Raw genomic sequence first — 22,536 nt, forward strand, 5'->3', positions numbered from 1 at the left:
TGTGTTTTTTTTGCAGGGGGGGCCTCTCTTAGTGCGCTACGAAGCTGGCTCTTTATGGCGGGATCTTGAGTTGCGCACCCGGCCTAGTGCCCTGAGAGAAGTGTGCAATGCTAAAAATGTTGTGCCGCTAAATTTAGCACCCGGGCGTTATTAGCTCCTTAGGGCGTTACGAAGCTGAATTTCTCGCCCAAGTTGTGTGACCCAAGAGTGAGTGCCTTCCATCAATGACCGGAGTCTGCAGCGGCAGCTATCGGTGTGGTAAACAGTGCCAGTGCCCTGGCCACATACCCAACTCAGAATTGAACTGAGACTGGAATTTACTGTGGTATAAAGAATGGAGTCCTCACAGTAAGACCTAAAGATGATGCAGGTCCCTTTTTTAAAAGAAATCTGAATTGCACCTCCTTTTTTTTTAAATAAAAAGAAAAATTAATTCACCGGATGTAGGCGTTGCCGGCAAGGCTAGCATTTATTGCCCATCTCCAATTGCCCTCAAGAAGGAGGTGGTGAGCCGCCGCCTTGAACACATGCCTTGCTAGGCCTTTTCAGAGGGCAGTTAAGAATCCGTCGTATTGCTGTGGGTCTGGAGTCACATATAGGCCAGACCGGGTAAGGGCAGCAGATTTCCTTCCCTAAAGGACATTCGTGAACCAGGTAGGTTTTGTACAACAATCCGGTAGTTACATGGTCACCATTCTTATGCAGGTTGAACCTCCCTTATCCAGAACCACCCCTTGTCCAGAACCACTCCCGGCCACCGGGTGGCGCATGCGCAGAACTCCGACAAACAAAATGAAGTCCTTCCTCGCTGCCGACTCCCACAATCACTGGCCTGACCCCGTGATCCAGATTTATTTAATTAACTGAATTTAAATTCCCCCAGCTGCCGTGGTGAGATTTGAACTGGTGTCTCTGGCTCCTTATCCAGGCCTCTGGACTACGAGTCCAGTAACATAACCACTATGCTACCATACTTATTTTTCTGCCGTAAACCGGTCCCAGTGAGTGCATCACACTAGTGACCGTGCAGACGTCATGGATACGATTCACACACATTTCCAGACTTGATTTTTGGAAAGAATACGATGGGAATATAGCGATTTCTTTCAAAATTCAGGAGAATTTTGTTTTGTTTCTTAAACACAAATGCTGCCTTGAAATACAAGAGGCCAGCTACCCGCACCTTTCCTCATAACCCTAGTGTCTTCCATTTGTATTACTCTGTTTTTATCGAGTGGTTTTTATCTTGTTAGAAAGTATTCACGGGGGCTCGGAGAGCACTACTGTGGCATGAAGCGGAATAAGAACAGATCAGCCGTGATCTAATTGAATAGCGGAACAAGCTCGAGAGGCTGAATGGCCTCCTCCAGTTCCTGTGTCCCCCCCCCCCCCAAAAGGCCTGATGAGAGAGTATGGAAAAGGGATTGGAATAGATGGCTCAAGTGAGGGGGCTAGCTCAGGTCAATGGGCTGGGAACAATAGCACAGTGGTTATATTACTGGACCAGTAATCCAGGGAGAGACGAGTTTGAATCCCAGCTGTGAAATTTAAACTCAGTTAATTGAATAAATCTGGAATTAAAAAGCGAGCATCACTAACAGATTGTCGTTAAAAGCCCATCTGGTTCATGAATGTCCTTTAGGGAAGGAAATCTGCCGTTCTTACCCAGTCTGGGCCTATATGTGACTCCAGACCCACAGCAATATGATTGACTCTTAACTGCCCTCTGAAATGGCCTAGCAAGACACTCCACTGTATCACACCGCTAGGAAAACCTACACCTCATGAAGATGCCCACATGAATGAATTTAAAAAAAAATTAGACTTCTCTTGTACTAACATTTCTAATTCTATGAAAATTGATTCCTTCCCCTCCCCCCCACCGAACTTCTCTACACATTCTAAATTTCTTACATGTATCTGATTTTAAAATACATCTTTCCCAACTTTTCCATTAATATTCTGTGATTCGATGAACGCACAATTTCACACTTTCCTCGCTCCGGCATAATCCCGAGAAGCTGTTACAGTTCGTCGATTTCAATTTGTGAGAGTTGGCACATGAGCCACCTTCTATCATCACACTATAAAACTGAGGAAATGTGTGTTTGTTTTAATAAAAAGCCCTGAAATAACTGGGCAGCCTTGGCAACGAGCAATTCACCAAGACTGAACTCTCTGTAAATAGAGGCCTTGTATTGTGTGTGAGAAAATTCAGCCTGACCTCCGCACAGATGCTGCTACATAACAAGGGGGAGCAACTCGAGTTGAAAGGAAATGGAGTTCACAAGAGACAATCTTTTTACTGTCTGTGTATTGGTAATAAAATTGGCAGTGATTGGATTGATTATCCAGCAAGCTGCTTAAATACTTTAACTTATTTATGTAATCCCATCAAATTGGGTGACAACATGTGTTTTGGGGAGATAACGTGCTGACTGTCTCGTCCGTCCGTTCCCCCTGCTGCCTCTCTCATCTCTTCCGTTGTTCCTCGAGTCTCTTCCACCCCTCCCCCCCCCCCCAACTACCCCTCGTCGCACACCCTCTCCCCGCTGCCCCTCTCGTCTGTCCCTCCCCCCCGCTGACCCTCTCATCTGTCCCTCCCCCTGCTGCCCCTCTCGCCGCACACTCTCCCCCCGCTGCCCCTCTCGTCTGTCCCTCCCCCCGCTGCCCCTCTAGTCTATCCCTCCCCCCGCTGCCCCTCTCGTCTGTCCCTCCCCCTGCTGCCCCTCTCATCGTCATCTCCTCCCCCCCGCCCCCCCCCCCAGCTGCCCCTCCCATCCCGTTCCCCCTGCTGCCCCTCTCATCTCTTCCGTTGTCCCTCTAGTCTCTTCCACCCCCCACCCCCCCCCCCCAACTGCCCCTCTCGTCACACACACCCACCCCTGCTGGCCCCTCTCGTCTGTGCCCCTCCTCCCCCCCCCCCCCTCCCAGCTGCCCCCCTCCCCACTGCCTCTCCCATCACGTTCCCTCTGCTGCCCCTCTCTTTCGCAGTGCCTCTGATGCCCCCTTTCTTCTCACCCCGCCCATTGATAACATGGGGGTGGATGCTACCAGGCTGGCCGTGTGATGGGCCAAGAGCCCGACACACCTGAATCTGGAATAAAAATGGCGGTCCGGGTAGCGGGTGGCAAGGGGTGAGATCTTTGAGTGCTTAGCCTTGGGAAGCAGTACACGAGGCCAACTCTGAAGGCAGGGCTATAATCAGAATAGGGGAGAAAAAGAAAGTACTATTTCTACGTTCTATTTCGATTATTTCTATAGCGCCTTTCACAACCTCGGGACTTCCCTAAGCACTTTTCAGACGATTAATTACTTTATGAAGTGCAGTCACTGTGGTAATGTTGGAAATGTGGCAGCCAATTTGCACACAGCAAGCTCCCACAAACAAACTGTTTTTAGTGATGTTGTTTGATGGATAAATATTGGCCCAGGACACTGGGGATAACTCCCCTGCTGCTCTTCGTAATAACGGCGTGGCCTCGGTTTAACGTCTCATCCGAAAGACGGCACCTCCGACAGTGCGGCGCTCCCTCAGCACTGCATTGTAGTTTCAGCCTAAATTTTGTGCTGGAGTGGGACTTGAACCCCCAACTTCTGATTTAGAGACGAGTGCACTGCCCACTGAGCCACCATGAGGCAGGTCCCTCAGTCATGTGGCACGTTGAGAAAATGTTTAACTTCCATGCTCCCTGACGCACAGGTATCCATCTCCTCCATGATGTGTCTCCCACAATGTGGGTCCTGTTGGGATTTCTGCTGGGTTATTTTAGTGTTTTCTCTCTCTTTGTTCTAGTGTCTGCAAGCATTGGAGTTCCTACATTCAAATCAGGTCATTCACAGGGACATAAAGAGTGACAATATTCTACTGGGAATGGATGGCTCGGTCAAGCTAAGTACGATTTCAAACTTGCAAAATTAAAATCAGCCCACTGAACTTCATTGGTATTTCTGCTCCATTGTAACATTGTAAATGTCTCGCTCTGAATAGAGGCCTGGAGCTCGGTTTGTGTTTAGAATGCAGAATTTAGTCAATGTTTGTGTGTGTTAAAATTTTGAGAGGACTTGACCGGGTAGATGCTGAGAGGCTGTTTCGTCTGGCTGTAGAGTCTAGAACCAGGGGTCACGGTCTCAGGATAAGGGGTCGACCATTTAAGACTGAGATGAGGAGGAATTTCTTCACTCAGAGGGTGGTGAATCTCTGGAATTTTCTGCCCCAGAGAGTTTTGGAGGCTCAGTCGTTGAGTATATTCAAGGCTGAGATCGATAGATTTTTGGACACTAAGGGAATCGAGGGATATTGGAATAAGGCGGGGGAAGTGACGTTGAGGTAGAAGATCGGGAATAACCAATAAGGGATTAAGGGGTTATGGGGAGCAAGCGGGGAAGTGGACCTGAGTCCATGATCGGATCAGCCATGATTGTATTAAATGGCGGAGCAGGCTCGAGGGGCCGGATGGCCTAGTCCTGCTCCTATTTCTTGTATTGTTATGTGTTGCCCAAAGTCTACAGCCTGTTGTCCTAGGGAGGGAGGGTAGGGTTTACTCCAGGATTGTAGCAGGAGAAGTTTGGCCTTCACCACCACTCTGGGTGTCTTCCCAGATTGGCTGCCTGGCACTGCCCCAGACTGCACTGTACAGAGAGCCCGTGCCTTCCCACTGTGCTGCAGGTGGCTACACTATATCAGGTGACGACTGAACAGAGGTTCAATCTTATTAATCCTCAGTGCAGAGAGCTACATGGTGCAAGCAGCTTCAGTGTCCTGGCTTTTGCCACAGAAGTACTCATTCTCTGCATCGCAGTGTAGTGGTTACGTCACTGGGCTTAGTAACCCAGTGACCCAGAGTAATAATCCAGAGAACAAGTTCAAATTCCACCTCGGCAGTTTTACAAATTAGATTTTTTTTTTTAAGTTGCTATCAGTAATGGTGACCATGAAGCTGTGTTGGGTTGCCACTAAAAACCCAACTGGTTCACGAATGTCCTTTTTAGGGAAGGAAAGCTGCCATCCTTACCCGGTCTATCATGGAAATTTACAGCACGGAAGGAGGCCGTTTCGGCCCATCGTGTCCATGCCGGCCAACAAGAGGCTATCCAGCCTATTCCACTTCCCAGCTCTTGGTCGGTAGCCCTGTAGGTTACGGCACTTCACGTGCAGTATTTTTTAAATGTGGTGAGGGTTTCTGCTTCTACCACCCTTTCAGGCAGTGAGTTCCAGACCCCCACCAGCCTCTGGGTGAAAAAAAATTCTCCTCAAAACCCCTCTTAACCTCCTACCAATTATTTTAAATCTATGCCCCCTGGTTATTGACCCCTCTGCTAAGGGGAAATAGGTCCTTCTTATCTCCTCTATCTAGGTCCCTCATAATTTTATACACCTCAATTAGGTTTCCCCTAAGCCTCTTCTGTTCCGAAGAAGAGGGAGTAAAGGATTATGGGAAGCAGGCAGGGAAGTGGAGCTGAGCCCAAGATCAGATCAGCCGTGATCTTATTGAATGGCGGAGCAGGCTCGAGGGACCAATGGCCTACTCTTGCTCATATTTCTTATGTCCCTATGTAATACAACCCCAGCCTATCCTCATAGCTAAAATTCTCCAGTCCTGGCAGCATCCTTGTAAATCTCCTCTGTTTGCTGTCTAGTGCAATCACATCTTTCTGGCCTATATGTGTGACTCCAGTCCCATGCCAGTGTGGATGGCTCTTATCTGCCCTCTTAGTGGCCTGGGACGACACTCGATTGAATCAAAACTGCGACCCGTATTGCAGGGGCATCTTCATCACTCGGGCTGCACAGGTTCAGGTTCACCATCTCCACTGCCTTCCCGACGGCACCTCGGTGTGTCGGCTAGTCCAGAAACGCACACGTGACTTAACCAACAACAACTTGTATTTATATAGCGCCTTTAACATAGTAAAATGTCCCACGGCACTTCACAGTAGTGTTATAAGACTAAACAAATAAATTTGACACCGAGCTACATAAGGAAAAATGATGGCAGGTGACTAAAAGCTTGGCGAAAGAGAGAGGTTTTAAGGAGCGTTTTAAAGGAGGATAAAGAGGCGGAGAGGTTTAGGGAGGGAGTTCCAGAGCTTGGGGCCCAGGCAGCTGAAGACACGGCCACCGATGGTTGAGTGATTATAATCAGGGATGCTCAGGAGGGCAGAATTAGAGGAGCGCAGACATCTCGGGTGGGGGTGGGGGAGGCGGTTGTGGGGCTGGAGGAGATTACAGAGATAGGGAGGGGGAGAGGCCATGGAGGGATTTGAAAACAAGGATGAGAATTTTGAAATCAAGGCATTGCTTAACCGGAAACCAAATGTCGGGCAGCGAGCACAGGGGGTGATGGGTGAGCGGGACTTGGTGTGAGTTAGGACACGGGCTGCAGAGGTTTGGATGACCTCAAGTTTGCGTAGGGTAGAATGTGGGAGTGTGTTAGAGTAGTCAAGTCTAGAGGTAACAAAGGAAAGAAGAAAGAAATAAATAAACTTCTATAAGCATCAACAAACGCTCTTGTTTGAGAAGACTGGAGCTCTCCCCTCTAAATTGTTGTAGCATATTTCCAGCGTGGCCTCCTCCATTTCCAAGACTATCCAGCGAGCTTGTGGATCCTCACTTGCTGGTTGGACATGACTCCATTTTGCAGCAATGGTCTATGCAGCGGGCATGCAGGAAGGCTGTGTGTCACATGAATTTAGAACCAATACTAGTGCTCAGAAGTGTGCAGCAAACAAAAAATGTTCTTTTTTTTTAAAAACAGGCTCTGCCCTCGAGTCGGCATAATTTTGATCTGTGACACCAGGTGGCGCTGCTACCATTCATGGTGTGAAATATTTAGTGCACGAACACGATGACTTCTGAGGTTTGCCTGCCCCGGCTTCCGATTTGACCAGTTTATGTTTCGTGACTGACGGTGTTATCTAATCAAATCCTCCAGTGGGTGAAAAGGTCCGCTCTAAATAACCAATCTCAGCTGTAAACCACTTTGGGACGTCGTGTCAGTTATGGATCAGAGGGTAGTGCACTCACCTCTGAGTCAGAAGCTTGTGGGTTCAAGTCTTGTGCTCAAAATTCTAGGCTGACACCCCAGTGCAGTGTTGAGGGAGTGCTGCACTGTCGGGAGGTGCCGTCTTTTGGATGAGACGTTAAACCGAGGCCCCGTCTGCCCTCTCAAGTGGACGTAAAAGATCCCATGGCACTATTTCGAAGAAGAGAAGGGGAGTTCTCCCCGGTGCCCTGGCCAATATTTATCCCGCAATCAACATTACAAAAAACAGATTATCTGGTCATTATCTCATTGCTGTTTGTGGGAGCTTGCTGTGCGCAAATGGGCAGTTGCATTTCCTACATTACAACAATGACTACACTTCAAAAAGTATTTAATTGGCTGTAAAGCGCTTTGAAACATCCGGTGGTCGTGAAAGGCGCTATATAAATGCAAGTTCTTCCTTGGAGGGCCAAGTCCTATCGTGTCCTCGCCTGATGTGCACGTGTACTTGACGACGGGAGCCACTGGATAGCGATCAGGAATTTGGAAACCCAGAGGATTTATATTTTTGCCCTCCCAGCATCCCAGGCCAGACTGAGGCTAATTATCGCACCAAATTGCCACAATCCTAAACCAGGAAGCAAGCGCTGGATTTAATGGCCTGTAAAGCTGAAGGCTACTCCGAGGTGCTCTTTACTGATCGGGCTCCTTGGAGAAGCTCTTCCTCGTTCCGGATGAGAAATGCTTGCAGATTTTCAATTCTTCTCAACTTACAGAAAATCCCTTGACGGGTGATTGGGTAACTGTGCAGGAGCACAGAGTATTTGCAGCACAGAGACAGGCCATTAGGCCCAGCAGGTCCGTGCCGGTGTTTATGCTCCACATGAACCTCCTCTTGTCTCTGCTTTTAACCCCATCCGCGTATCCTTCTATGCACAGAACACACGCTGGCACCAAATAAAATGTGGAAATTATATGCAGAACTCCCAATTCCCATTTTAAGAACATAAGAAATAGGAGCAGGAGTAGGCCCCTCGAGCCTGTTCCACCATTCAATAAGATCATGGCTGATCTGGGACCCCCCAGATCGGGTAAACCAAGCGAGTTACTGCCATGGACGACTAACGTACTCGCTTGTATGAAGTCCATTCCACTGATGTGTTAACCGGTATTCGTCCACTTTAAAATAGTTAATGTATTTAAAAATACTGAATGAGTATTGATACCATATGTGTCAGCCAATGAGTTAGAGGCAGGATGTGACTTGCGACAGAACTTGCTGCAAACAGAGTATTTTACAGCAAACAGGATCTATTTAAACAGCACTACAACAGTCTACAGAGTCTATTTAAACATCATCATCATAGGCGGTCCCTCGACGGAGGATGACTTGCTCCCAGGTATTCCAATGAAGGACCTAATATTCCAGATCCCGAACTACATCGTGAAGGGTGGAAGATGCCTGTGTATGAATTTTTTAACATGTGGTGACCATTGCTCACCAGCCACTGCACGGGCTTGACGGAGCTAGGTCTTGGTCCAGTGGCAAGGATTACTCGAGACGACTGGAGACCACATATTGCAGTGTGGGCTGGCCCGTGCTGCCCCTGGGCCCTCGCCTCTTCTGAGCCCCAATCTCTTGCCTCTCCTGGGCCCCGGTCACTTCCCTCTACAATCTCTGGCCGCTCCTTCGCCCCTCCTGCCTGCCCGCACTGCAATCAGCGACCTGGCTTCGCAGCCGTCGCCCTCCTGCAGCAGCACGCGCTGCTCCCTGCAGTGGTATACCACATCAGCATTCCAGGGAGCAGCGTGCGGCAGCCCGCCCCGGAAATCGGTGCGTTCCCGGCCTGCAAGACCATCAGCAGGCCGGGGCCATTAGAGGGAGCAGCGTGTTGCAGCACATCACTATTTAAACAGAGCCTCTATGAACTACAGCAAACCAAACTCATGACCGAGAGTCTCCCGATAAAAGCAGGGTGATGTCTCCAGCACAGTGACTGGAGGATAGTCCCGTGATACAAATGATGTGCGTCAAATCGATCCCACTCACTTACAGCAGTGAGGTCTCCAGTCGTGATTGACGGGGGAAATTACCCGATCATCTCTATTCTGGCCGGGAATAGTGATGTCACTTTATATACAGCTTGAAAATAATACATGATTTAAAAATATAGCACATAAGACCGGACATAAATTTCCACCTATTTTGGGAAGAAGTGCCCCCAGTTTTATTTTCTCTTATTTTTAGTACTTCTTGTAGCTTGTACATAAATCATCTTCAGCGAGCCTTAGTATTCCGTATCCGAGCTTAGAATAGAGGAAGCACACAGACAACTGAGCAGACTTCCAGCGAAGCCATCACCATTAACATGGATGCATCTTCTGAGTAATAGTTTCTTTTCATTGAGAAAGATAGATGTGTTGTCAAAGGCTGGTAGTACAGCACACCACCAAGAGTGGCTGAGATAAAGAAAGAAAGACTTGCATTTATATAGCGCCTTTCCCGACCTCAGGACGTCCCAAAGCGCTTTATGCCAATGAAGTACTTGTTGTAGTGTAGTCACTGCTGTAGGCCGTATACTCCTGCTCCTATATCTTATGTTCTTATAAAATGCGGCAGCCAGTTTGCGCACAGCACGCTCCCACACGCAGCAATGGGATAACCAGACAATCTGTTTTTGTTATGTTGATTGCGGGATAAATATTGGCCAGGTCACCGGGGATAACCCACCTCCTGCTTTTTTCGAAGTAGTGCCATGGGATCTTTTACAACCACCCGAGAGAGCAGACGGGGCCTCGGTTGAACGTCTCAGCCGAAAGACGGCGCCTCCGACAGTGCAGCACTCCCTCAACGTTGCACTAGATTTCGGCCTAGATTTTTGTGCTCAAGTCTCTGGAGTGGGACTTGAACCCACAACCTGCTGGCTCAGAGGCGAGATAGAAACATAGAAATTTACAGCACAGAAGGAGGCCATTTCGGCCCATCCTGTCCTCGCCGGTCGACAAAGAGCCACACGGCCCTCGGTTAGCAGCCCTAAAGGTTACATATAAACCTGTGATGGAAAGGCAAAGAGCACCCAGCCCAACCAGTCCACCTCAAACAACTGCAACATCCCTATACTGAAACATGCTACACTCCACCCCAACCGGAGCCATGTGATCTCCTGGGAGAGGCAAAAACCAAATTAAAAACCCAGGCCAATTTAGGGAGACAAAATCTGGGAAAATTCCTCTCCGACCCATGCAGACGATCGAAACTAGTCCGTAACCCTGCAGGTTACTGCATTTTAAGTGCCCATCCAACCAGCTCTTAAAAGTGGTGAGGGTTTCTGCATCCACCACTCTTCCAGGCAGCGAGTTCCAGATCCCCGCAACCCTCTGCGTAAAGAAGGCCCCCCCCCCTCAAATCCCCTCTAAACCTTCCACCAACAACCTTAAAACTATGCCCCCTCATAATAGACCCCTCCACCAATGGAAATAGGCCCTTATTATCCACTTTGTCCAGGCCCCTCAATATTGTGTTTACCTCAATGAGGTCTCCTCTCAACCTCCCCTGTTCCAATGAGAACAAACCCAGCCTATCCAATCTGTCCTCATAACTAAGATTCTCCAATCCAGGCAGCATCTTAGTAAATCTGCTCTGCACCCTCTCTAGTGCAATCACATCCTTCCTATAATACAGCGACCAGAACTGCACGCAGTACTCCAGCTGTGGCCTAACCAAAGTTTTATACAATTTAAGCATAACCTCCCTGCTCTTATATTCTATGCCTCGGCCAATAAAGGCAAGCATTCCGTATGCTGCCTTAACCACCGCAGATAAGTTAAAACAATTTGTAATCGCATGGTATTTACAGCACAGAAACAGACCGTTCAGCCCAACAGGTCCATGCCGGTGTTTAGGCTCCACACCAGCCTCCTCCCACCCCTCTTCATCTCCATCAGCATATCCTTCTATTCTTTTCTCCCTCTATTTTTAAAATCTAGCTCCCCCTTAACTGCATCTGTACTTTTCCGCCTTAACTACTTATGGCAGCGACTTCCTGTTCAGGTGCAATAGTTACTGTGACAGCAAGCAAGTTAATTTGAAAAACTGGTAGATTGCAAGAGGAAGGGACGGCTTAAGAGATGGCCGCCACTTTGAGGTTCTAAGAAAGAATGGGCTGGAGCAGGAGGCGACTTGTCGAGTCTGGAGTTCAGCGCAGTGAGAATCCAGGCAGGAAGCATAGGAACTGGAGCAGGCCATTCAGCCCCTCAGCCTGTTCCATCATTCACAGATGATCTGCATTTCAACTCAATCCATTTCCCTCGATGCCCTTAACTAAATTTTTTTTTAAACCTATTGATCTTGATCTTGCGAAAATTATAGGAAGAGTTTAGAGAAACGTGACCTATCTTCCCAATTGAACCGGCTGGGTGGGAGGTCCAGAACTCTCTGCAGCCGAGCAGCTTAAAGGTGTTAAGTATGGAAGAACTCCACAAGACTGAGTACTGTGAGCTAAAATGCTGAGAACTTAGTCTCTTTAATACAACTCCAGAATGCCTAAGCAGCATGGCAGACAACCTTTTATACTCCCTTGCACGAAGTGTGCAGGTGACCCTTGGGCCTCCAACAGTTGCGCCCTCTGGTGGCAAGTCTTACACAGTTACAATGTTTACATACATAACAAAAGGGATCATTGAATGTGACGTGACCGTTTCGGGGCATAATTGTGTTGTAGAGCGAGAAGCTGGTGACCGAGAGAAAGGTTCTAGGTAACGGAGAGAGATCAGATTTTACCGTTCCACAGCGAGACAGGCTGTGTGTACAGGCAGAGCAGCGGGCGGGGGGAGGGGGGGTGGGGCCTGGGATGTCCCACTTTTTCCCCTCGCGAACACTCATAATAAACCTGCTCGCCGCAGTGAGTCAACCTTGCTGGAAAGTGAAGAAGCCGTGGTTAGGATACCGGAGCAGGATAGAATAATCGAGCCATAGCAGTCGACTCTCGGCTGTTCTGAAGTGGCCTAGCGAGCTACTCCACAGTACTGTCACCTTCTCGAGGTCAACTGGGGATGAGCAATAAATGCCGGCCTTGCCAGTGACATCCCGAGAATCAATTTGTTTCAGAATAGGATCAGGAAGAGGAAGGACTCTCCCCTGCTTGCTCATGAAGAGAGAGAAACTATTTAAAAGGTGTTTTTTTTTTTAGTAAAGTAATGTTTATTCTTGATGGGTGATCATGTTTTGCACATCACATGTTCTGAAGTCTTGAATTTCACGAAGAAAAATGCAAGTGGCACGAAAATGAGCCTGTTTTTCAGGATTTCACACTGAGCATCTGTTGCTGCTGGAACAAATCCAGTTAGCGCTGTGCCGTGTGCCAGCCTGGGTGTTGTACAAGTCCTGTGGCAGATACAGTGTCGACATCTTGTCTCCTGCCGTTCGAGCCTTCGGGCAGCTTCTCGTGTCCTAAATACCTTTTGTACAAAAAAAGATCGTACTGCCCTCCTGACTTTGTTCTTTTCCCTGAATGTTTCCACTGGTGGAGGAATTCAAAACTAGGGGCCATAAATTATAAGATAGTCGCTAACAAATCCAATAAGGACTTCAGGAGAAACTTCTTTGCTCAGAGTGTGGTGGGAATGTGGAGCTCACGGCCACAGAGACTAATAGCGTGGATGCTTTTAAGCGGAATCTAGATTTGGACATGAGGGAGAAAGGAATTGAAGAATGCATTGATGGGGTGAGATAAAGTAGGGATCAGGAAGAGGCTCATGTGGAGCATAAACATCAGCATGGACCAGTTGGGCCCAATGGCCTGTTTCTGTGCTGCATGTTCTATCCAATTAAACCCTTAGTGATGTCTGCCCACCTTGAACTGGCTGTCTGTTCTTCCCCTCATGACCGCCCCCACCCCACACCTTCCCGTGTGTGAAGCAACTTGCCGTGTCTGTTCAAGTGCCAGTAATTGGTAACCCTGTGGGTAACTCCATTGCCCCTAATGCAGTACTGGGAAGCCGTACAGTCCAGACAGGTGCTGGAATTGAACCGTGACATGTGCCGAGATTGGCTGATCTCAGCCGGGGTCAGTGACAGAAATGGGGTTCTTCGCGGTGCCTGCCGCAGTCGAATAGCACGTCAGCACTCCCCCGACTGGTCTTGCTTGCGTGCGTACACACAGACAGACAGGCAGACAGACAGGCACAGGCGCACACACGCAGACAGTCACACACGCGCGCACACAGACAGATACATCATTCGCTGAAAGGGAAGAGATGGTGGGGGAAGAAAGGGTAAGGAAAAATGTTTTTTAAAGTCCTATGATATTAGTCATTGCACAGTGATATATCATCATCTGTAATTCTGCCAGCTCCTGAACAGGTTTTTCCCCTTACATGCTGCCAGCTTCCTGGAATGTCTCATTCATTTCCTTGTATACTTACTGCACACACATACAGAAAAACCCCTTCAGGAAAAGCCTGGAAGCATCAACATTGCTGGCATTTTACAAAAAGGACACACTAGCACCTTATAAGAACATAAGAAATAGGAGCAGGAGTCGGCCATTTGGCCCCTCGAGCCTCCTCCGCCATTCAGTAAGATCATGGCTGATCTGATCTTGGCCTCATCTCCACTTTCCTGCCCGCTCCCATAACCTTTGACTCCCCTATCGTTCAAAAATCTGTCCATCTCCACCTTAAATATATTCAATGACCCAGCCTCCACAGCTCTCTGGGGCAGAGAATTCCAAAGATTCGCGACCCTGTGAGAGAAGAAATTGCTCCTCATTTCCATTTGATTCTGAAAATATGTCCCCTCCCTTTCTTCTTTCTCGGAGAATCAAGGGATTTGGACTCTCGTGGAACAAAGGGATGTGGGGATGGGGCGGGAAAGTGGAGTCGGGGTCGATGATCAGCCACGATCTTATTGCAAGATGGAGCAGGCTCGAGGGGCTGTGTAGCCTACTCCTGCTCCTGATTCTTATGCAATGGGGACTCAGATTTAAAGCTAGTCTTGTATGTGGATCAGCGAGTGGCTGCCAGCACGCAGTCCCTCGCCCAGAGCAGATCTGTCGTATTCCCCAAGGTTAGCTGGCAGGGACATCCTGAAGCAAGAGTAGGAATAAACGGGTCCTTTTCAGAATGGCAGGCAGTGACTAGTGGGGTACCGGCAAGGTTCAGTGCTGGGACCCCAGCTATTTACAATATTCATTAATTTAGACAAAGGAATTGAGTGTAATATCTCCAAGTTTGCAGATGACACTAAGCTGGGTGGCAGTGTGAGCCGTGTAAAGGATGCTAAGAGGCTGCGGGGTGACTTGGACAGGTTAGATGCGTGGGCAAATACATGGCAGATGCGGTATAACGTGGATAAATGTGAGGTTATTCACTTTGGTGGCAAAAGCAGGAAGGCAGATTATTATCTGAATGGTGACAGATTAGTAAAAGGGGAGGTGCAATGAGACCTGGGTGTCATGGTACATCAGTCATTGAAAGTAGGCATGCAGGTACAGCAGGCGGTGAAGAAAGCAAATGGCATGTTGGCCTTCATAGCAAGAGGATTTGCATATAGGAGCAGGGAGGTCTTACTGCAGTTGTACAGGGCCTTGGTGAGATTGCACCTTGAATATTGTGTGCAGTTTTGGTCTCCTAATCTGAGCTATTTTTGCTCATTGAGGGAGTGCAGCGAAGGTTGACCAGACTTATTTTCCGGGACTGATGTATGAAGAAAGTCTGGATCGACTGGGCCTTTATTCATTGGAATTTAGAAGAATGAGAGGGGATCTTATAGAAATATATAAAATTCTGACGGGATTGGACAGGTTAGATGCAGGAAGAATGTTCCCGATGTTGGGGAAGTTCAGAATCAGAATCATAGTTTAAGGATAAGAGGTAAGCCATTTAGGACCGAGATTAGGAGAATCTTTTTCACCCAGAGAATTGTGAATCTGTGGAATTCTCTACCACAGAAAGTTGTTGAGTCCAGTTCGTTGGATATATTCAAAAGGGAGTTAGATGTGGCCCTTACGGCTAAAGGGATCAAGAGGTAAGGAGAGAAAGCAGGAATGGGGTACTGAGGTGAATGATCAGCCATGATCTTATTGAATGGTGGTGCAGGCTCAAAGGGCCGAATGGCCTACTCCTGCACCTATTTTTTTTATGTTTCCAGTGGGGCGTCTCAGTGAGTCCCATCTAGTCTACCCCGGGACTGTTGGTGTCTGCACACAACCCGCTAGTCAGGAACTGGTGGCTCTGACGTCCCATTGAACCCAATATAAAATGAGCTGTAATGTGATTTTATTTTTTTGTCTGATTATAACAACTTGCATTTATATAGCAGCTTTAATGTAGAACACATTCCAAAGCGCTTTAGGGGAGAGTTACCAGACTAATTGTCACCGAGCCACAGCAGATGATAGCTAGGACAGGTAACTAAAAGCTTGGTCAAAAAGATCATAGAAACATAGAAAATAGGAGCAGTAGTAGGCCATTCGGCCCCTCGGGTCTGCACCGCCATTCAGTATGATCATGGCTGATCCTCTATCTCAACACCATATTCCCACTTTCTCACCATACTCCTTGATGTCTTTTATGTTTAGAAATCTATCTATCTCCTTCTTAAATATATTCAGTGACTTGGCCTCCACAACCTTCTGTGGTAGAGAATTCCACAGGTTCACCACCCTCTGAGTGAAGAAATTTCTCCTCATCTCACTCCTCAGATCAGCGCCTTAAAGGAGGAAAGAGATGTTTGGGGGGGTTGGGGGGGGAAATCCAGAGCTTGGGGGCCAAGGTGGCTGAAGGCACAGCCACCAGTGGTGGAGCGATGAAATTCGGGGATATACAAGAGGCCAGAATTGGAGGAGCGCAGAGATATCAGAGGGTTGTAAGGCTAGAGGAGTTAGAGATAGGGAGGGGGCGAAGCTGTGGAGAGGGAGTAAAGCAAAGGTCCTGGAGGACCTTCAGTGAGGCCAGTGTGGCCGAATAACTTTCACCTGCCTCACTCTAAGTCTTGGTCTCCATTACTTGGGAGTCGAGGCAGAAGTGAGGCAAGGGGAAGAGAATTGACACCACTGTATCCGAGAGGATCGTGGATCGCCGCTGCTGGCTCTTGATTCTGGATCTTGCAGGCCACCTTCCTGACTGCATTCCTCCATGGATCTGTCTGGGATACTGCCGGGAGGTTTGCCTGCAATGTTGGTAAGTGGTTTTGGTGAGTGGGATCCTGCAGGCTGGCTTGTAAGGCATCATTGGATGTCCTGTTACCATTGTCAATCAAGAAAACCTGCAGCAGCCATTTTGCAGTCGAGACGCCGACCAGCCCAGATTCCTGTTGGTTTCCATGGTTTTCCCTTGCACTTTTCTTTCTGTTAAATTCCCATATCTGCGGGGCACGCATCCTCAGTACTGAGTACCCATAAACCAAACGCGGTTGCTTACAATGCTTGCATCGTTATCTGCTCCCCTTGAAAATTGCCTTTATGGTCTCTGCATGGTCCCTTCCTGTGCATAAGGCGAGGATAGTAGGAATTCACCATGATGGAAATTACGGGCAGGAAACCATGTCCTCCCAGTCCCACAACTCTGATCATGACATATACAACTGCACCTCCCCTCAGTGTTTATAATCAGTGTTAATTGATAAGCCATTGACTGTGGTGGGTGATGACTTACTATACACCTTCAAGAGGGAGCTGGAGCGGTTCTTGACTGGGGCAGCGACCGCATCATATAGAAGGTAAGAGTCTTTATAGGTAACACATGGTCCATGGGATCTCCTGCACTGGTGTTAATTGCCTGAGGGAATCCCTTATTGGCCATGGGATTTCTGCCTCTCCCTGGAGATGACATGGCTGCAGGGGGTGTAGCAAGTCCAGTCATGATGCTGGTCATTGATGAACCAGTTGGTCTTTTCCTGCCTGTAGTTTTCATACATTCGTAGGCCAGTGGCCTTGGCAGTGATGTGACACCAATCAATCTCTCTTGCTTTCTCCTTTCCGCCCCCCCAGCTGACTTTGGCTTCTGCGCTCAGATTACGCCGGAACAGAGTAAGCGAAGCACAATGGTGGGGACGCCATACTGGATGGCTCCCGAAGTGGTGACGCGAAAAGCATACGGTCCCAAGGTAGACATTTGGTCGCTGGGAATCATGGCAATCGAAATGATCGAGGGAGAACCACCGTACCTCAATGAGAACCCTCTACGGGTAAGATTCTTTCTGTGCCCTTGGTTTGCTTGATATCACTGAACTCCAATCTTGCTGCACAATGGCTGGGGGACCTAAGTGGGCCAGTATCATCACAGCACATCTGGGCCAGTTGCTCAGCACGTTGCATTCAATGGAGCAACTCGTGCTTTGAGGTGAAGCTGTGCCAAGTCTTGACCGGATTTAACATGGCGGCTCTGATCTGGGGAGGGGGTCCAGCTATTTTAGATGGTTAATTTGTTTTTTGTTAATTTGGGGAAGGAGACCACCTTTACGGTCATATATATTTTCCAAGCTCTCTTGGGGCACGCCTTGGATGGTCAAAGAGCAAGTGGCCTACTCTCGTGCCTCTGCTATTGTTGCTATGCCACTGGTTGCTGGGTCGGGTACACACATGGCTTTGGGTGACTCCAGTTCCTCTCCCTCCCACCCTTCAAATCAGGAGCACCCCCTGCCCATAGTGGGTGGATACCCTCCACAGCTCTCTGGGGCAGAGAATTCCACAGATTTACAACCCTCTGAGAGAAAAAATTCCTCCTCATCTCAGTTTTAAATGGGCGGCCCCTTATTCTAAGACTATGTCTCCTAGTTTTAGTTTCCCCTTTGAGTGGAAATATCCTCTCTCCATCCACCTTGTCGAGCCTCCTCATTATCTTATGTTTCAGTAAGATCACCTCTCATTCTTCTGAACTGCAATGAATATAGACCCAACCTACTCAACCTTTCCACATAAGTCAACCCCCTCATCTCTGGAATCAACCTAGTGAACCTTCTCCGAACAGCCTCCAATGCAAGTTTTGTCTCTCTAATCTCTCCTGTCTTCCACCCTATCACAAACCTTCCCTCTTGTTCTTTCCTCCCCTCCCCCTTTCACTGCCCCTACACTTGCTTAAGAATCTGTTCCATCGCAAACTTTTCCAGTTCTGACGAAGGGTCATCGACCCGAAACGTTAACTCTGCTTCTCTCCACAGATGCTGCCTGACCCGCTGAGATTTCCAGACATTTATCAGTTTGTACAATGACTTAATTATGTATCACCAGTTATGTCCTAAATGTAACATCCAAACCCATCCAATGTCCTACCTCATTAAAAAGTTTCAAAATTACATAAATTGCAAATGGCAAATTTACAGCAACGACTCGGTGAAGGAGTGGAAGTTAACATCTGTGAACCCAATTGTTTTTTTTCCTGTTGCTATCACCCTATTAATTTCAATTTCTGGGTCCCTCGCTTCACCAGGCATTGTATCTGATAGCAACGAATGGAACTCCAGAGCTACAGAATCCTGAAAAGCTGTCGTCTATATTTAGGGATTTCCTGAATCGCTGCCTGGAGATGGACGTTGAAAAGAGAGGTTCTGCCAAGGAGCTGCTCCAGGTGAGACGGGTCAACGTGTCAGTACAGGTGTTCGAAATCCTGAAGGGTTTTGCCAAGAGTAGATTGGGAGAAACTGTTTCTAGTGACGGTAGAGTTGGTAACCAGAGGACACGGATTTTTGATAATCGGTAAAAGAAGCAGATGGGGCGATGAGGAGAAATTTATGTTCCAACAGGTTGTGGTCTGCAGTGCACTGCCTGAAAGGGTGGTGAAAGCAGATTCAACAGTAACTTTCAAAAGAGAATTGGATAAGGGGTAAGCCATTTAGGACCGAGATGAGGAGAAACTTCTTCACCCAGAGAGTGGTGAACCTGTGGAATTCTCTAGCACAGAAAGTTGTTGAGGCCAATTCACTAAATATATTCAAAAAGGAGTTAGATGTAGTCCTTACTACTAGGGGGATCAAGGGGTATGGCGAGAAAGCAGGAATGGGGTACTGAAGTTGCATGTTCAGCCATGAACTCATTGAATGGCTGAATGGCCGAATGGCCTACTCCTGCACCTATTTTCTATGTTTCTATGTCTAAATATACTTAAAGGAAAAAAATTGTAGTATTAGGCGGTCCATCGTATCGAGAATGATTAGCTTCCACAAAGGGATGAGTTCACAGGTGTTTCAATGAGGAACTTGACATTCTAGGTCTCGAACTACATACTGAAGGATGGAAGATGCCTAGGCATGGATTCTTTTAACGTGGGGTGGCCGTTGCACACCAGCCACCACTTGAAAATTGCAGGGCTATAGGAAAAGAGCATCAGTGTGGAACTATTTGGAGAGCTCTTTCAAGGAGTCAGCACTGGCAAGCTGGGCTGAATGACCTCCTTCTGTGCTGTAAGATTCTGATAAAAGAGAGAAGGTAAAATCATCTATCTGTGTGCAGTTGGTGATTTTACAATATTGTTTTAGCAGAGCAATACATGTTGATGATCATGAATTCAAGCCCTTTTTAGTCATTCTTTTTATAGATTCTAGTAATTTTAGTGGGCAGCACTCTCGCCTCTGAGTCAGAGGTTGTGGTTTCAAGACCCACTGAGACTCGAGCACAAAATCCAGGCCGACACTCCCAGGGCAGTGCTGAGGGAGTGCTGCACTGGTGGAGTTGCAGTCTTTCAGTTGAGACGTTAAACCGAGGCCCCGTCTGCTCCCTCAGGCGGTCCTAAAAGATCCCATGGCACTATTTGGAAGAAGAGCAGGGGAGTTATCCATGGTGTCCGGGGCCAATATTTATCCCTCAATCAACACCACTAAAAACAGATTATCTGGTCAATCCTTTCTGTTTGTGGGACTTTGCTGCTGTGAAAATTGACTGCTGCGTTTCCCTCATGACAACAGTGACTGCACTAATCAATATTCTGCGAACGTGATCCTTTCAGAACCAGAATAAATTGTTGGGCATAGCTTTTAGTTGGGCAAGCAGGACTGAGTATAAAGAAATACATCCAGCTCGACGCCAGCCCGTGGAAACTTGCATTATCGCGTCAGATTGGTGGATTTTCTAAGCCATGTGGATTAATTAAGTGTTCTAATTGCTGGGAATTTTCAATAGAAAGTTCAAACGTGTTGTGATCTCGAATGCAGTGTCTGAAAGGGCGGTGGAAGCAGATTCAATAATAACTTTCAAAAGGAAATTGATAGATACTACGGGAAAAGAGCAAGGGGAGTGGGACTAATTGGGGAGCTCTTTCAGAGAGCCGGCACAGGCACGATGGGTCAAATGGCCCCCTTCTGTGCTGTATCACTCTTTGATTCTTGGAGTGGAGTGAGGGGTAGGAAGGGAGTGTTTGTATGAGAGGAATGTAGCAGGGTAGCCTTTTCCATTGATGTTAACTTGCGTGTTATTAATTCCTGCACCTAATTTTCGGGAAAAGAATGCCTTGTATTAATTTTTTTTTTCCTTCTCTTTATTCTCTCGTGTCGACAGCACCAATTCCTGAAGCTGGCAAAGCCACTGTCCAGTCTGACTCCGCTGATCCTGGCCGCCAAGGACGCAGCCAAGAACAATCGTTAACGCCACGGGGGGGTGGGGGGGGGGGGGGGGCAGGGGAGAGATCTCGATCCGCGTCTCAGAACGCTCCCCGCTGCCCACGACTGAACCATTCCTGATTCCCCACAATGCAACCATTTCTGACCCAGAGCTCCTCGAACCTCAACCCTTTCACAGCCAAATTACAGGAAAGGGGGTGGGGTAAAAGGAGCACGAGGAGAGAGAGAGAGAGAGCGAGAGAGCACACAGCTGTATTCCCGATGTGCAATGTACTGGAATCCATCGGTTATCACGTTTGGGTGAAACTCCTCTCTTTATCTGAAATGGCGGTAAAATGGCTTCTTTGACGTACTGGACAATGGTTATGGCACTGTGTGGAATTTAAGCCTGTCGTGTCGGATAAAATCAAAGGGGAGGCGGGAGCACATATGGCAGTGAGAGGAGCCTGTGAACTACTATCTTCATCTGAACAAACTTGACTCTCACCCAACCGATAAGAGGAGTGAGCTGCCGTTCTTTTGTATGTCGATTTATGTTGACCAATTGCTTTCAATCTTGTTTCTCTCCCCCCAACCCCCTTGCGTTCTTAAATAGTTCTTTTGCTTCTCTCCCCCTCCTCTCTTTCCCCCCCCCCCCCCCCCCCCCCCGTCTCTCTCTCTCTCTCTCTATCAGTCCCATCGATTGATATTCCGATCACCTTGCTTGTCCGCCTGTTGTCTTGGCCTCCGGTTCGAGGCTGTTCCAAGAATCACTGAGAATGTACCGACCGGCTGTTTCTTGATTATGTAGTGATTGAGACTGTAGCAATATCAGTTTTAATGCACCCAATGCAGCCTGGCATGTACTATATTTTTGTGTGTGTGTGTGTGTCTTTGTCCTCCCTCCACCTCCCCCTCCCCCACCCCATGAGATATTTGTTTGTACCAGTTTCCTGAACACTACTGCCCAAGATGAGTGGTGCCATACACTTGCCTTGAGCGACTTTCATGCTGCTAAATTTTGACAATGTCTATAGTGTACAAAACTATGGAATTTTAATTCCTGGGGAAAAGATAAATTAAAAAAAGGGTGTGTTATAATAATTCTGAAATCGTTTTTACGTCTTTGGAAAGAGTGTACTGGACCAAAATGTTTGGTATCGTTGAGAACTGACGATGATGCTAATTGTTGCTGGAGTGTTTCGCAGGCCAAGATCACTGGGCTTCAGAATTTTTGATTCGTGCTTAAGTAACGGTGATGCTGAAAGTCAGCGCGACTGATTGAAGAACTGACTTAAGAACATAAGAAATAGGTGCAGGAGTAGGCCATACGGCCCCTCGAGCCTGCTCCGCTTTTCAATAAGACCACGGCTGATCATCTACCTTAACTCCACTTTCCCGCCCGATCTCCATATCCCTCGATTCCCCTAGATCCAAAAATCTATCTATTTCAACCTTGTATATATCCAGAGACTCTGCACCCACAGCCCTCTGGGGGTAGAGAATTCACAACCCTCCGAGTGAAGGAATTCCTCCTCGTCTCTGTCTTAAATGGCTGATAACTTATCCTGAGACTGTGACCCCCCCCCTGGTTCTAGACTCTCCAGCCAGTGGGAAATAACCTCTCAGCATCTACCCTGTCAATGCCCCTCAGAATCTTGTATGTTTTCATTGAGATCGCCTCTCATAGTTCCAAACTCGAGACCATTCAACATAATCTTTCATCCCAGGAGTCAGTCAAGTGACTTGCCCTCTCTGGGTTTGTCATCCACCTGCCCCGGTTGTAACCAATGTTCCCTCTAAGTATTTTTGGGCAGTGCGGCGCCACCCCTTTAAACATCCATGCATGCACGGTTTTTGCATTTAACAGCCAATGAACCGGTTGCTCGGGAGTTCTAGACGGCTGCGCAGCTTAAAGGGAACACATAACATTTCTTAGTTTTAAAAAAAATGTAGCAGTTAATAAATGGAAATGGCTGTGAAGTTTATAGTTTGCATCCTGTCAGCCGTGGCTCAGTGGGT

At 47.8% G+C, this 22,536-nt stretch overlaps 1 protein-coding gene across 3 annotated transcripts in view; it reads left to right on the plus strand.

Annotated features, from left to right (window-relative positions):
• pak1 (p21 protein (Cdc42/Rac)-activated kinase 1) overlaps positions 1-21,674 on the plus strand; it is a 226,859-nt gene extending 205,185 nt beyond the window's left edge. Inside the window, exons 12-15 of one of the 3 annotated variants that reach the window (XM_070892548.1) lie at positions 3,797-3,896; positions 16,976-17,172; positions 18,414-18,551; positions 20,474-21,674. In XM_070892548.1, coding sequence (XP_070748649.1) covers positions 3,797-3,896; positions 16,976-17,172; positions 18,414-18,551; positions 20,474-20,560 — 522 coding nt within the window. In that variant the 3' untranslated portion in view covers positions 20,561-21,674. Of the gene's footprint in view, positions 1-3,796; positions 3,897-16,975; positions 17,173-18,413; positions 18,552-19,191; positions 20,394-20,473 lie in introns of those variants that run through there. The other 2 variants (XM_070892547.1, XM_070892546.1) reach the window with 2 other exon arrangements.
• The last annotated feature ends 862 nt before the right edge of the window (positions 21,675-22,536 follow it).

This window comes from Pristiophorus japonicus, chromosome 10 (assembly GCF_044704955.1).
Source record: "Pristiophorus japonicus isolate sPriJap1 chromosome 10, sPriJap1.hap1, whole genome shotgun sequence".
NCBI lineage: Eukaryota > Metazoa > Chordata > Chondrichthyes > Pristiophoridae > Pristiophorus > Pristiophorus japonicus.